A 14,255-nucleotide genomic window follows, 5' to 3' on the forward strand; every position below is an offset into this window, starting at 1 on the left:
TTAGGATACCATACCGTATAAACTTATCCAGGTAGGATTGGATGTTCTTCTTAGCCTTCTGCGGGATGTGGTATTGTCTTAGGCTCACTGGATAAACCCCAAGTTTTAGTTCAATTTTTATAGGTGGAATATTGCGGGCCAGTCCTGGTGGGTTGTTCTCTGCCCAAACTCCTGGTATGTTAAATAATGTCTCATCACTCCTAGGGTTTTGGCTAGTCAACGCTGTATAAAGTCGCCACTCTTCTTCCTTTGGTACGGATAATGTCATGATACCTGAAGGTCCATTAAACTTTAAAGATGTTGTTCCATTTGGTAGGAACGTAATCTGCGCTTGTAACTTAGATAGCATATCTCGTCCCAGCAATTGGACTGGACATTCAGGCATATAAAGGAATTGATGTTTTACTACGTGGCCTCCCAATGTACAGAGTCGACTTTTAAGAACCGGTTTTTCAGCACTTCTTCCAGTTGCTCCTATCACAGTAATAGTCCTTCCAGATGGAGGAGCAACTAGATTAGTCACCACTGAATGTTCAGCACCAGTGTCGATCATGAACGCACTCTTTTTTCCCCCTATTGATACATCGACCATAGGCTCCGCTCGACCAAGGGGGATGGAGCCCGGTCGGTATCAATAGTCCTCCATGACCGTGTCAGCCAATCCTACAAAGTCCCTACCTTCTCTATCGCGGGACCTTTGCGCTGCTGGAATATACCTGTCTTCCCTAACACTTCCTCTGTTCCCATTACTCCCTCTATTACCATTACTCCCTCCGGGGCCTCCTCTACCTCTCGCTCTGCCTCTAAAGTTTCCGTAACCTGCCCTGGGTTGGTCTCTCTCGTACTGCTCTCTTTGTGGACATTCGTTCCTCCAATGCCCTTCTTCCTTGCAATACGCGCATTGATTCCTACTCAAAGGCTCCCTATTCCATCTACTATCGCCTCTATCTGGGCCCCGTCTATTTACGCCTGTGATCGCTACCGCTAGCATATCAGCCTTTCTACGCATCTTGCGCTCCTCCTCTTTCTTACTTTCTGTTTCCCTATTCATATAAACCTTATTCGCTACCTCCATTAGTTGGGTGATGGACATACCTGCAAACCATTCTAACTTTTGTAGCTTGCGCTTAATATCTCCGTAAGCTTGGCTGACAAAGGCGGAGTTCACCATTCGGGAATTATCTGCGTCTTCCGGATTAAAGGGGGTATACAAGCGGTATGCCTCCAATAATCGGTCATAAAAGACACTGGGCGCTTCATCGCTTTTCTGAATCACCTCAACTGTCTTCGACATGTTAATGGCTTTCTTTCCTCCGGCTTTCATGCCAGCAATTATAGCGTCTCTATAGGCTCTGAGTTGAACCATATCAGCACCATTTACATTCCAATCGGGATCGGTGTTGGGATAATGTGTTGCGGCCCATGCTGATGGATTGGCTTGGTTTAAAGTACGGGCTTTATCCTCTAGTGCTTTAATGGCCGCTTGATTAATTCTTGTCCTTTCCTCATTGTTGAATAAAGTCATTAATAACTGCTGGCAATCAGCCCATGTCGGGTTATGTGTCTGTACTATTGAGGTGAACAGATCAGTCATAGCTTGTGGTTTCTCAGTATACGAGGAATTGTGGGTCTTCCAATTTAAGAGATCGGTTGTCGTGAATGGGACATATACAAAGACTGGGTCAGCATGTGCCATTTGGCCTGCGGCATCGATATAGGCTGACCCAGGATTCAGACGAAGAGGCATCTGATAGTGTTTTAATTGTTGGGCACCGGTCAACTGTCGGGTCTGTATGGGGCTACGTGGAGGGGCGTCAGTCATAGGTTCCAGTCGGGGAGAAATAGGGTATGGGGATATGGGAGCTTGGTTTTGGGAAAAGGTTGTAAATAAAACACTTCGAGCCGAGCTAGATGAAGCTTGACCGGAAGTCTGAAGTGGCACCAAATCAGGATATTCGGTTTTAATGGGGGTTGGTTCTGATTCCGGAAGGGGAGATTTAGTACGAGGGGGGGTGGATCCTGTACTGGAGGAGGAAGCGGAAGTGGATGAGGGTAATGAGGGGAGGGTTTCAGGACTTCCTGCATTTGCGTCACTTCCTCTTAACGGAAAGTAAGGGGGCGGCAAAGGGATCTCGGACTCAGGGGGCGTGTCCAAAATGGGCCTAACACCAGTCCTAGTGGACAAACAAGTCCTAGCTACCATGAGGCGACACTGCTCCTCGTGGCATGTCTGGAGCCATTTTGGCGAGTCATTTACGGCCTGTCTCCAACAATCAATATAAGGAAACTGGCCGTAAAGTTCAGGCCTACCTGATACAGCCACGTGTAAGCGCTGTACCAGAGTTGGATCCAAACTGCCACGTGGCGGCCATGCCGCAACCAAAGTAGGCCACTCCCTAGTACACAAAGTGACCAAACGTACAGGAGACATTTTAACCCCAAAATCACAAGTTTTGAATCCCTTTTTAAAATTCTTCACCATACAACCTAAGGGATCCGGGATCGTTGACTGCGACGCACCCATACTTATCAATGGAACGTCGTCGACAACGAATACTATACACGCGTACTATTCAACAATCACACCCGTTTCCTCTGGCAACAGCACCACGTGGTACGGTTACCAAGTGAAACGTACACAATAACAATAAACACTCAGGGAATTCCCGTACACACACAGCTGTTACACCAGTCACTATATGATCAATATTATGCCCTTTGGCGAAACTATACAGTCACCCACGCTATAATTCTCTATATACGAATTACCCGTCTGTAACACACCCCAGTAACATCGTCTTTTACAAATAGCGGTTACAGTACGGTTAGCATAGGTCAAAGCACAAGTTAAGGTCACAATACAATTATTAGTGGTTATGGTGTTAAACATGCAATGGACGACAATGATTAGTACTTATATACAGTGTCAGTAAATATACAGGGTTATGGTACCGTGCACTATGATACAGCAACACACTATTAACACTCTCGCTAGACGGCTGAGCTCGCGCTATCTAACAAGATATACACTTTACTAAACAATCTTTATCACATTTACAATTCCCAACTAAACTATTGGCCAGTACCTTGAATGGACTACCTAAAACTATATACACCCGTTTTGGTTAGCCACACTGCCCAATCACCACATATAGCGAGCTAGAGAACCGAATTTACACAGGCGCCTCTTAGTCGCACTATCAAAAGTCTAGTGGGTTCCAAATTTACACGCCTTCCCACTTAGCCCAGATAGGTTGAGAGCTAGCGAACCGAATTTACACAGGCGCCGCTTAGTCTCCCGGTCCCTCCGACCTAGCGAACGTAATATACACCCTAGAACGCTAGTCTAGACAAGACACCGGTGTCCGGCTAGGGCTATTTACACCAGGACCCCGCCTGACTAACAAAATCAAACGGTCTGACTAAAGAGCGTTCGATCGAGCGGTGCGCCTTCGCTCCTTCCCTCCGACAGAGGGGGCAGATACACAGATTCAAACCCCTTTGGGCCTACCGCACAATCGGTATACCCCTAGTGGGTTCTGCCGTCTAAAACAGCAGTTGTCTTACCTCCTCGTTCCTGAACCTGAGTTCACACTCATCGACGGGGACACCCCAGCACTTCTCACGTAGAGGCCGATGATCTCCTGGACAACAGACCAGTGGCGCCGAGACGAAGGGAGGTCCACGCAGAAGTTCAGGGGTGCAGCCGTAGAGAACGTGGGCAAAGATAGACCGTCTCACGCCTCTGCCTCTCAGCTACCGTTGAACGATGAGCTTCCCGGCCAATGCACCAAATGATACCGGAGAAACTGACGGAAGCGAAGCACAGAGAGATGGACACAGGTTTCTTCAGGAAGGAAGAGATTCTTTATTGGATCACCGATCGGGACTCAGAGGGACTAGCGTCACCAAAATACCACAAGTTCTGAGTCCCGGACAATAGTGCAGGCTCCTTATATAGGCACATAACTCCTCCCATATTAAGCTCCACCCGCACATTCTCTTAACCAATCAATACAAATAAGAATTAACTTCCTGCTTGACCGCATGGCTTGTCCAGCACAATGGAGGAGGGGAATACTACATCCTGTATTCTTGCACATGCTCCGTACACTACTGATCGTATCTTGCCTCGTGCAACCAACTGATCGATACGTCAGCATATGCACGTACACATGCCACGTGGTAATCTCGGCCTACTAAATTTATTTTTACCGAGATTCCACCACATCTCGGGGGTTGGAGTTAGGTGCCCTTGAAGGCACGGGGTACATTATTACAGGGGTTATTAGATCTCCTTATTCGGCTACAGCCTTCACAGTATACAGCGTGCTACACTCAATAGACACTTTGTAGCACTGTCTACCGTGACCCCACTTGTATCCGCTTTTCTCTCTCCCCCCCTCCCTCCTTTTGGTATCATTTAGTTATCTTTAATGTCTGTTTCACTGTCAGTTCAGCTATTGCAGGCAGATGCCGGGTATACCGATTTAGCTATCTTTATGTCTGTCTAAACGTCAGCTTAGCAACTATTTAATTCCTCTCTTGTTCCCTGCTGATATTTATCGTCATATCTATCCATCAAGTGGAAATATTGCAGGTATTTAGAGGATTAGTATAGTCCATAAGCACATCACTGCTAGTTGATGAGACAGACTGTACAATCAATTATCAAGTCATTAGATCGGTGTTCTGCTTTTTAGTCTGGAATAGTACCTATCACGTATTACTGACAGTAACAGTTTCCTATCTTGGTCTGTATCCATTAGCTATTTGATACTGTTCTTTTGCTTTTATTATAACTAGACGTCCTGTATTTAACATTACAGATTCGTCTAGTACTCATTTTTAAATCCACGGTTTTTGGTGTTTACAATATAGCACGTATTGGTTTTTTTTTTCGTTATTATATATATTTTTTACGTTCAATAAAACGTTATTCTTTTTTGTTCATTTGATTAGAGTTGGTTTACCTGGCCTATTCAGCAAGTTGTCCGTTGGCTATCTCGATATCCCTTTGATGCATATATTCTGCATTATATATTAGATACACCATCTCCTGTCCTTTTCATGACTTTGCTCATAGGAGGGATGTCTGGGCTGAGCCATTGTTGTGTCAGTGCTCTTCTGGCTGCTAGTGTTAGTTTGTTAACTAGTTTTTGTTTCTTTGTCATGAGGTCGTCTTGTGGTTTGGCTAGTAAGAATGTCCAGGGGTCCTTGTGTATTGGTCTTTCCAGGACTGCTGTCATTAATGACTCTATTTCTGTCCAAAATCTCTCTACTTTGGGACACGTCCACCACATGTGGATATATGATCCCCTCTCCCCGCAGCCCCTCCAGCATATATCTGTAGTGGTTTTCCCCATTCTATACAGTTTGGCCGGGTGGCGTACCTCCTCAGGAGGGTTTTATATGCCTGTTCCTGAAGTGTTACGCATATGGAGACTTTGGCAGCCGCCTCCCATATATCCCTCCAGTCCTCCCCTTCTAATGTTTGGTGTAGATCTTTCTCCCATTGGGTGACATATGTGAGGGGTTCTGCGTTCCTCTCCGGAGCGCTGAGTTGTGCGTAGAGCCCGGTGATCAGGCCCGTTCGTGTGGTTTCCGTCATGCATAATCTTTCAAAACTAGTCAATGGGGCCTTGGCTGCCTCTTTTACCCTAGGCTGGTAAGAGAAGTCCCGTAATTGTATATATCTAAAAAAGTCTCTAGTCTGTAGTGGCCCTGCCTGTTTTAGTTCGTCAAAGGTTTTGAATTTGTCTCCGTCATATAGGTGAAAGTATCTCTGTAGGCCTGTGTATTCTAGTCCTTTGAAGTCCCTCGGCGTGAATGCCCTATTTCTCAGATATGGGGTGAGAGGTGAGGGCAGTCTGGTTAGAGCGTATTTTTGAGCATTAGCGTCCCATATTTTAATGGAGTTGAGTATAGCTGGGCAGTCTGCGAGTACGGGTGGTCTGTCTGCTTTTGGTACCCAGATCAAATACTGGTGAAGGTCCCTTCCCATCACTAGGGATTTTAGGTCTGCCCATCTGCGTCTATCTGGGGGTGAGTGCCACTCTATTATTTGGGCTAGCTGTGCTGACAGGTTATACACGTGAAGATTGGGGAGTCCCAGTCCCCCTAGTCCCTTTGGTCGGTAGAGTACGTGTCGGGCTATCCTATGTCTTTTGTGTGCCCAGATAAATTGGTCTATGTTGGTTTGTAGGGGTTGGAGGTCCCCTTTCGTGACTTTCGTGGGCAGTGCCTGGAAGAGGAACAACATCCTCGGTAATAAATTCATTTTAATTGCGTGAAGGCGACCTATCCAGGAAATCGGCTTCTCATGCCATTTTTCCAAGTCTTTTATTAGTGTTTTAATCATTGGTGTGTAAGTTCAGGCCCATTTTTGTTCCTAACAGAGCTCTGTTGAAAGATGTGTAATTTGCCAGGATTACCGGCTGTGGCTAGAGTTGGTACCCAGATGTTTGTGTGACTGTAGCTGTGTGTGTGTGCCTGTGTCTCTGTGTGTGACTGTCTGCCTCTGTGTGCGTGTGTGACCGTCTGCCTGTGTGTATGTGGCTGTCTGACCTCTATGTTTGACTGCCTGTGTGTGACTTTAGTTGTGTGTGTGACTGTCTGCCTCGGTGTGTTTGGCTATGTGCCTATTTTTGACAGTAACTGTGTGTGACTGCCTGTATCTGTGTATGTGGCTGTGTGCCTTTGTGTGACTAACTGTGTATGTGTGTGCACTCACAGCCGCCAGCCTCACTGCAGCCCCACTGGACCCCAGGTACAGATCCACTCCAGCTCTCCCAAAGGTAGGGAGGCTGGGTGGACAAATTAAAATATTAATATGTTATTTGTGAGTGTGTGTGTGTGTGTGTGTGAAAGAATTTGTGTGTGTCTGCAGTGAAGACATGAAAATCAAGGGGACAGAGACATGGATGGAAGGGGGTGGGGGGGGAAAAAAGTCACAGATTCTTCAATCCCTGGGGTAGAAGCGAGCTGTACAGACAAGGCGGCTACATCTAAGGTGTAACAAATGACCTACCTGACTGAGACTGCAGTTTGCAGAGGGATTAAGGGAGCGTATGTGTGTGTCTATATATATATATATATATATATATGGAACATGGGGGGGTGGTTGCACTCACCTGAACATGCTTAAATGGGGGGCCATATTATCCAATAAACAATACACAAGATCCAGCGCACTCTCCTATCTACTAAACAGCAACTTCAATGTTGACAGATTTTATTAGAGTAGGACCTGCCAAAGATGGGGTACATTGACGTTGTGGCAGGCTTATGCAATGTATGATCATATAATGTAACTAAATCCCCATTATTTTTTGCCTAGATAAGGTGTTTTTAAATAAAACCTTTTAAAAACTAATAAAATCTGTCAACATTGAAGTTGCTGTTTAGTAGATAGGAGAGTGCGCTGGATCTTGTGTATTGTTTATTGTATATATATATATATATATATATATATATATATATATATACACACACACACACACCCACATCAATACACGTTTTATAACGGGCCCCTCTACTTTTGTCCCTGGCCTACTATGTGCCCCCCCCTAAAAATGAATCCTGGAGATGCCACTGCTCAAATATAATGAGCCATCGAATCTAATGCACACCTCAATTTTTGAAACCTAAAAGGTGAAAAAAAAGCTGCCTCTGATCAGTAGCTCCCCATTAACATTAACTCCCCTTTTTCACTTTGTTTTGTAAATGGGGAGTTACTGATACGCCAAGAGTGTCCATTTGGTCCAAGACTTCCTGATTTAAGCCTCAGACTGGAATGGAAGTGAAGGGCTATAGTGATTAAGCATCGGATTGAAGACTTCATTAACGGTTTAACCCCTACAGGCAAGCCTGCGCCCGGAACCATCTCCCACCATGATAACTTAATTCTAATTACTTTGTTATGGTGCCTGAAATTTTCCTTAAATTTTTAAATCTGTTTTTCGGTTCACCATTCATTAACTAAACCCCATCATTAGGATTAATGCTTATGAGTTTTTTTTACATAGTGTTTCTTAAAAGGTAACTCACTTCTCTGGAATCTAGACAACTGAATAAAACATTGAAAATCTTTTTTTTCGTGAGATGCCGGTTTTCTTTTAAATTAATAATAAAGATATTGCAGATTACATCATTATCCAGTTCGGACATCACAAAGCCAGGGCAAACATTGCAAAGAAGGAGGAGAAATAAATACTTCATACTTTCTCTATGCTGATTGCCACATGAGAAGAACATTTAAGAACACAAAGCATTTATCAATGGTTGGCAGTGAGTTAGTTGCAGGCACCCAGTTGACGGGGTTTCAATGTCTACATTTAATTTATTTTTCACATATTACAAATACATATTTGTTAAATATAAATATAAGGATAAATAAGCAGAAAGCTATAAATCCTATGACAGTTTCCCTTTAAATTTAGATTGTTAAGATATCATAAACTATCATTTGTACGTTAATTACAATTACATCACTGATTCTGCTCTGAAAAGTCATCCGACCTAAAACAAAACAGAGAATTTGAAATGAAAAGAACAATGATCATATACAGCTACAGTTTTATTCAGGCAGTTTTAAGCATACTACTTTGTGCTACTCATCTAGAAGCATTTTCGGTGAACGATGTTCGGTCCCACTTCCAAGAATTCTGCCCGTGTAATCCACATTTGCTGAAAGGTAGACAGAGAAGACAATATTGATCCTCCCGTCCATACTGCCAAAATTGGTTCAGGAGAAGTAACAAGACTTAGTGGGCATTCTGGTGGGATCAAACGGGCCAGTTCCTTGGTCATACGCTCACCAATTCCAGGAAACAAGCTGGACCCTCCAGACATGAGCACATTGTTGCAAAGGGTGCTCCGAAGATCAATGTCACACTTCATTATGCTATTAAAACACATTCTATCAATGCCTGGTGAATCCATTCCAATTCTTGCAGGATGAAATAGTGTTTCTGGACATTTATACCTATCTTTGTGGATGGTGATAAGCTTTCCATCAGGAAGTTTGTATTCTTTTTTCAATTCTTCTTTAGCTCTCAATCTCTCACATTCTATATCAACAGCAACATAACATAGCCTTTCTTTCATATCTTTAACAATTTCTCTTTCCGATGTACTAATAAAGGAAAGGCCACTTTCAGCTAGTATTCTCATCAGATAGTTTGTCAGTTCTCTTCCTGCTAGGTCAAGCCTTAGCACGGCATGTTGAAGACAGTATCCTTCAAATATAGGGACTGTGTGTGTCACACCATCACCTATGTCCACCACACAACCAGTTACTTTTCCCGAGGAGTAGAGAGCTAAAACTGCTTGGATTGATACATATGTTGCAGGTACACCAAGTCCCTCAAATAAAACAGTCATCATCTTTTCTCTGTTGGTTCGTGGATTGAGAGGTGCCTCAGAAACAAGCACTGGTCTCTCACACGTCTTTATCTGTAGATGATGTTCCAATCCATTCTTCCATATGAGCTCCATATCATCCCATGAATTTACCACACCATGCTCCACAGGGTAGTTTAAGGAGAGGATACCCCTTCTTACCTGTGCATGTTCTCCAATATAATATTCCCTTTGTCCAGCTCCAACAATGACAGGTTTGTATTTTGGTCTGCCTACTAAGTTTGAGTACACAAATCGTGGCTTTTCTTCTCCTGAAAATCCAAATTTAATTAATCCAGAACCATTGTCTATTACCACTGCTTGTGGAAAACTAGCCATCTTATTTTCTATCCCACTGCTGTCAGCTGAACTGTTAATAGTAGCAGCTTCTCTGATCAAAGAGGACTACACCCCCTGCCCTGTTTGTATTTATGTGAGCAAGGTATGATGTAATAATGACAGTTTTACCTTGCTATATCCTACAGTTTATTGTGGTGGGCTTGCTTATCACCAAAAAATAAAGAATAACTTGCTGGACCCTATTTTATTATTTATGTCATATATGTTTGGGGGTTTTCAGACAGAATTGGGGCCACGTACTATCCCCATCTGGGCATGCGGGGGTTAACCTGGTCCCCACCACATTAGGCCCTACCTCACCATCGCTCCTAGGCGAACACTTTAGAGGCCCATTCCAAAGTGGCCAATGGCAGTGCTTGAGAGTGAATCAGCCCAAAGATGGGTAGCTGAATTTCAGAAGGCGTTTGTGACGAGACCAATCTCGCCACTGTGCATTGGAGGAGCCTGGTTGCCAGCCTGCTGCCTTTAGACTATGGCCCCATGTTAAAACGCTTGATTTTCCCCTGCAAAGACACGAAAGCCGGGTCATTCGGTGCTTGCCCTGTTTGAGCGGTGATACCCCAGATAGCTATGCCATGGAGCCCATTCGTATAATGAAAGACTATGGGACTTTAGCTCCATGGCAATTTAACTGTATGTGTGTGATCTGAGCGCCATTCAGTTATAATGCGCGCTCAGATCTGAGCTATCTGGGGATATGTTGAATGTACCTGTTTTATGCAATGGCTGCACAGTTATATATTTTTATGTATTTTATTGTCTTTTGCTGCCATGTGTTCAATGGAGTTTTGCCTATGTCTTTGGAGATAATTGGATTACTTCCCAATTATCTCCAGGATAGAAGACTCTGTGGAACTGGTTTTGGGCAGAAAAGCCATGCTTCATTTGGTCACAAAGGACTACGATCTATCTTTTGAACCACTGGACCAATTTGTATGATTTTGACGTATGTTTGTATTTGGAGTATGCTGATTCTGATTTATGTGAATGTGATGCATACTTTTAAAGTTATGAATAATGTGGAAAAACTGTATTCCTCTGCCTGTGATAATTACATTACCCATTGTTTAAGGTAATTGTATCACAGACAGAGGGGAGGATTTTGTGTGGGAGTGTCTGAGTGTATTGTACCTGTTTATTGGTTGTTTTCCAAAACCCTGTGGGTGGTACTAATGTGTATATAAGAACAATAAACCCACAGCTCTGGCTGTTCATTGCTTGACCCTCAACACGGAGCTTTGTCTCGTTCTTGGGGGGATTTATTGTATGCTGTTCCAGTTTGACTGCTAGGAGTGTAAACCTTTCGTATGGTTTTTCCTATTCGGCTGTTTACGGCATTCATATGGTTTCCTGTTCGGCGGATTGGTGTCTTTGGTAGCTGCCTGTTTATCTGGAAGGGGAATATCCTCTAAACTGCGTTTAACCCCTTTTATGCCCGGGGTGCCGTTACAGCATTTGACTCTGTAAGCGGTTTTGAAGGAATCTGCAGAGGATACAGCATATACTGCCTGCTTCGGAGACACAGTGTAAAGGCAGCTTTAGCCCGGAGATGCCTTTCCTGGTGGGGATCTATGTTGTTATATCCCTAACAACAGGGTCCAGGATCGATCTTCTTCCTGAAAGTGGGGAGAGAGCTATATAATCATGTAGATAAGCCCCCAAATAGGGCTTAAAAATCACAATAGCAGCTAAAGTTTCTGGTTCTTGACAGAAAGGAGAGAGTAGCGGGGAAGAAACAAAGTAAGAAAGGTCTCCCCCCCCCCTTTTTTTACTTTAGCTGTCCAATAAAAAATGGAGAGGCATCAGTCCCACAATCCTAGCCCCAGGCTGCCAGACAAGAAAGGGTAAATGATAGACATGTGCAATTCATTTAGTTCCGAATGCAAATTCGGACGAATTTTGAAAATTCGGACATTCAGATGCTTCCTAATGCCCGAATTGCCAAACTCCCAAAGGGCCCATAGGCGTGCGCATGGGGTGTGCCGGGTGTGCCTGGGCACACTCTAATCAAGCCTCAAAATTGAGGCTCCGTGCTGAACTGTTCCAGGGGGGCACAAAAATCTGAATCCCCTGTCTGTGGCTGGGGACTCGGATTATTCACATTACCTGTCTCCCCCTGCAGTCAGCCAGAACAGAACAGCCAGTGAAGTCGGCCGGACCCTCCTGATGATGTCAAGAGGAGAGGGCGTGAATTCCACCACACTACTACAGACTCCCCAGCAGTCCGCAATCCACTGGGGAGTCTGGGAGAAGAGCAGTGGAAGTCACGCCCCCTCCTCCTGACATCATCACGAGGGCCCGGCCGACTCACCTGGCTGCAGGCTTCTGCTCCAGGCTCCTGTGCACCCCTCCCTGGCCTAAGGTAAGACTCAGGGGTGAGGGGATTTTTTTTGTCAGCCCCTGCCCACTCTACTGCTCTTGCCCACGACCTCTATAGCCCCTATGCCCCACCTCAGCCCATGTTCCCCTTTCTATAGCCCCTGCCCACCCCTTGTTTAGCCCCTGTTTCCCTTTCTATAGCCACTGTACCCCTTTTTACTACCTCTACCCATCCATTCTGTAGCCCCTGTGCCCATTTTACAGCCCCTGCCTACCCTTACTATAACCCCTGTGCCCTCCCTTCTACAGCCCCTGCCCACCCCTTCTATAACCCCTGTGCCCTCCCTTCTACAGCCCCTGCCCGCCCCTTCTATTGCCCCTGCCCACCCCTTCTATAGCCCCTGTGCCTCCCACCACAGCCCATATCCCCCTCTCTACAGCACATGCTCCTTCTGTACAGCCCATACCTCCCACTCTACAGCCCATACCTCCCACTCTACAGCCCTTGCCGCCCTTTTTATGCCCCTAACACCTTCTATAGCACCTGTTCGCCTCTCTACAGCCCCTGCCCCTTCTCAGCCCCCTTTCAGCTCCTGTGCGCCTTTCCAGCCCCTGTTCCCCCTCTCAGCCCCTGTGTGTGTGTCCCCTCTACAGCCCTTTCCCCCCAACAGACCTTGTCCCCCCTTGTACATACCCTATGCCTCACAACAACCCATGACCATATATATATATATATATATACACACACACACACACACACGGCGGGGTGTGAATTTCGGAATACCGAACCAAATTGCTGAATTTCCAAAGTTACCTCTAACCCTACCCTAATCATACTCCTAACCCTAAACTTACTCCTAACCCCACCATAACACTGTTCCTAACCCAACCCTACCCCTAACTCTACCCTATCCCTACCCTAACCGTACTCCTAACCCTACCCTACCCCTAACCCTAAACTTACCCCTAAGTTTAGGGTTAGGGATGGGTTAGGAGCAGGGTTAACCCTACCATAACCCTGCTCCTAACCTAACCCTACCCTTTACCCTACCCTTAACCCTACTCTTACCCAAAGTGCCGAACCAAATATTTTTCCCAATGCACATTCCTAGTAAATGAACCTCAGAGATTAGTAGTACCTGGGGAATCGTATGGTGATTAATTTATGAGCTACATCTGCAAAAGGTTGGTTTACAACCCCAGATAAAACTCTTTTAACTACTATAGAGTCCCCAAATAGCTTATAGGATCAAGGTAATATGTGTTGGAGAGAAGAAACACAATAATGTTAATAAGGGTTTATCTATATTATTGTGTTTTTCTCCAACACACATTACCTTGATCCTATAAGCTATCTGGTAACTCTATAGTATTTAAAAGAGTTTAATAGGGGTTTAGTTCAGCCTTTGGCAGATATAGCTCATATAGCCAGGGCCGGATTAACATATGGGCTGATGGAGCTGCAGCTCCATGGAATAGGCCCATTTTTTTTTTTACATACTACTCTTAGGTTTGCCACCTGACTGGTATTTTACTGACATAGCCGGTATTTGAGGTACTCACTGATCTGTGGGGGAGCAGCTACACGGCAGATAGAGTTCAGACAGCAGCTCCCAGCCTGCAGAGACAGCCTTCAGCTCAGGCAAGTGAGGGAGGAGAGGAAAGGCAGCAAGGAGACATGGGGACACTGAGGACATTGAGACACTGGGGGACACTGGGAGACCTGGGGACACTGAGACACTTGGGGACACTGGGAGACATAGGCCCATTGGGAGACACGGAGACACTATGTGTCCCCATGTCTACCAGCCAGTGTCCCTAGTATCTCAGTGTCCCCATGGCTCCCAGTGTCCCCTAGTGTCCCCAGGGCTCCCAGTGTCCCCAAATGTCTGTGTCCCCATGTCTCCCAGTGTTCACATGTCTCCCAGCCAGTGTCCTTATTGTCCCCAAATGTCTCAGTGTCCCAAGTCTATGTCCACAAGTGCCCCCATGTATCCCAGTGTCCCCAAGTGTCTCAGTGTCCCCATTCCTCCCAGCCAGTGTCCCTAGTGTATCAGTGTCCCCATGCCTCCCAGCCAGTGTCCCTAGTGTCTCAGTGTCCCCATGTCTGCCAGTGTCCTCTAGTCTTCCAATGTCTGTGTTCCCATGTCATTCAGTGTTCCAGTGTCTTAGTG

At 45.3% G+C, this 14,255-nt stretch overlaps 1 protein-coding gene across 5 annotated transcripts; it reads right to left on the reverse strand.

Moving 5' to 3' along the window:
• Positions 1-8,619: 8,619 nt before the first annotated feature.
• LOC134586801 (uncharacterized) lies at positions 8,620-10,826 on the reverse strand. 5 transcript variants are annotated; one of them, XM_063442624.1, is made up of 2 exons: positions 10,805-10,826; positions 8,620-9,722 (listed from the first exon to the last, which is right to left on the reverse strand). In XM_063442624.1, the coding sequence occupies exons 1-2, from the start codon at positions 10,824-10,826 to the stop codon at positions 8,620-8,622; spliced, it is 1,125 nt and encodes a 374-aa protein (XP_063298694.1). The 5 variants fall into 5 exon arrangements, with proteins under 5 accessions (XP_063298694.1, XP_063298696.1, XP_063298695.1 ...); XM_063442626.1 differs by lacking the exon at positions 10,805-10,826 and having other exon boundaries at positions 8,620-9,492; positions 9,616-9,743; XM_063442625.1 differs by lacking the exon at positions 10,805-10,826 and having other exon boundaries at positions 8,620-9,394; positions 9,494-9,743.
• Between the last annotated feature and the right edge of the window lie 3,429 nt (positions 10,827-14,255).

The sequence above is a fragment of the Pelobates fuscus genome, chromosome 2 (assembly GCF_036172605.1).
Source record: "Pelobates fuscus isolate aPelFus1 chromosome 2, aPelFus1.pri, whole genome shotgun sequence".
NCBI classification, from domain to species: Eukaryota; Metazoa; Chordata; class Amphibia; order Anura; family Pelobatidae; genus Pelobates; species Pelobates fuscus.

Coding starts and splice junctions, on each gene's coding strand:
- LOC134586801 (XM_063442624.1), bottom strand. CDS start 10,826: ATGGGTAATGTAATTATCACAG. Junction 9,723..10,804: donor GGGTAATGTAATTATCACAG/GCAGAGGAATAC, acceptor GTTTTCCACAAG/CAGTGGTAATAGACAATGGT.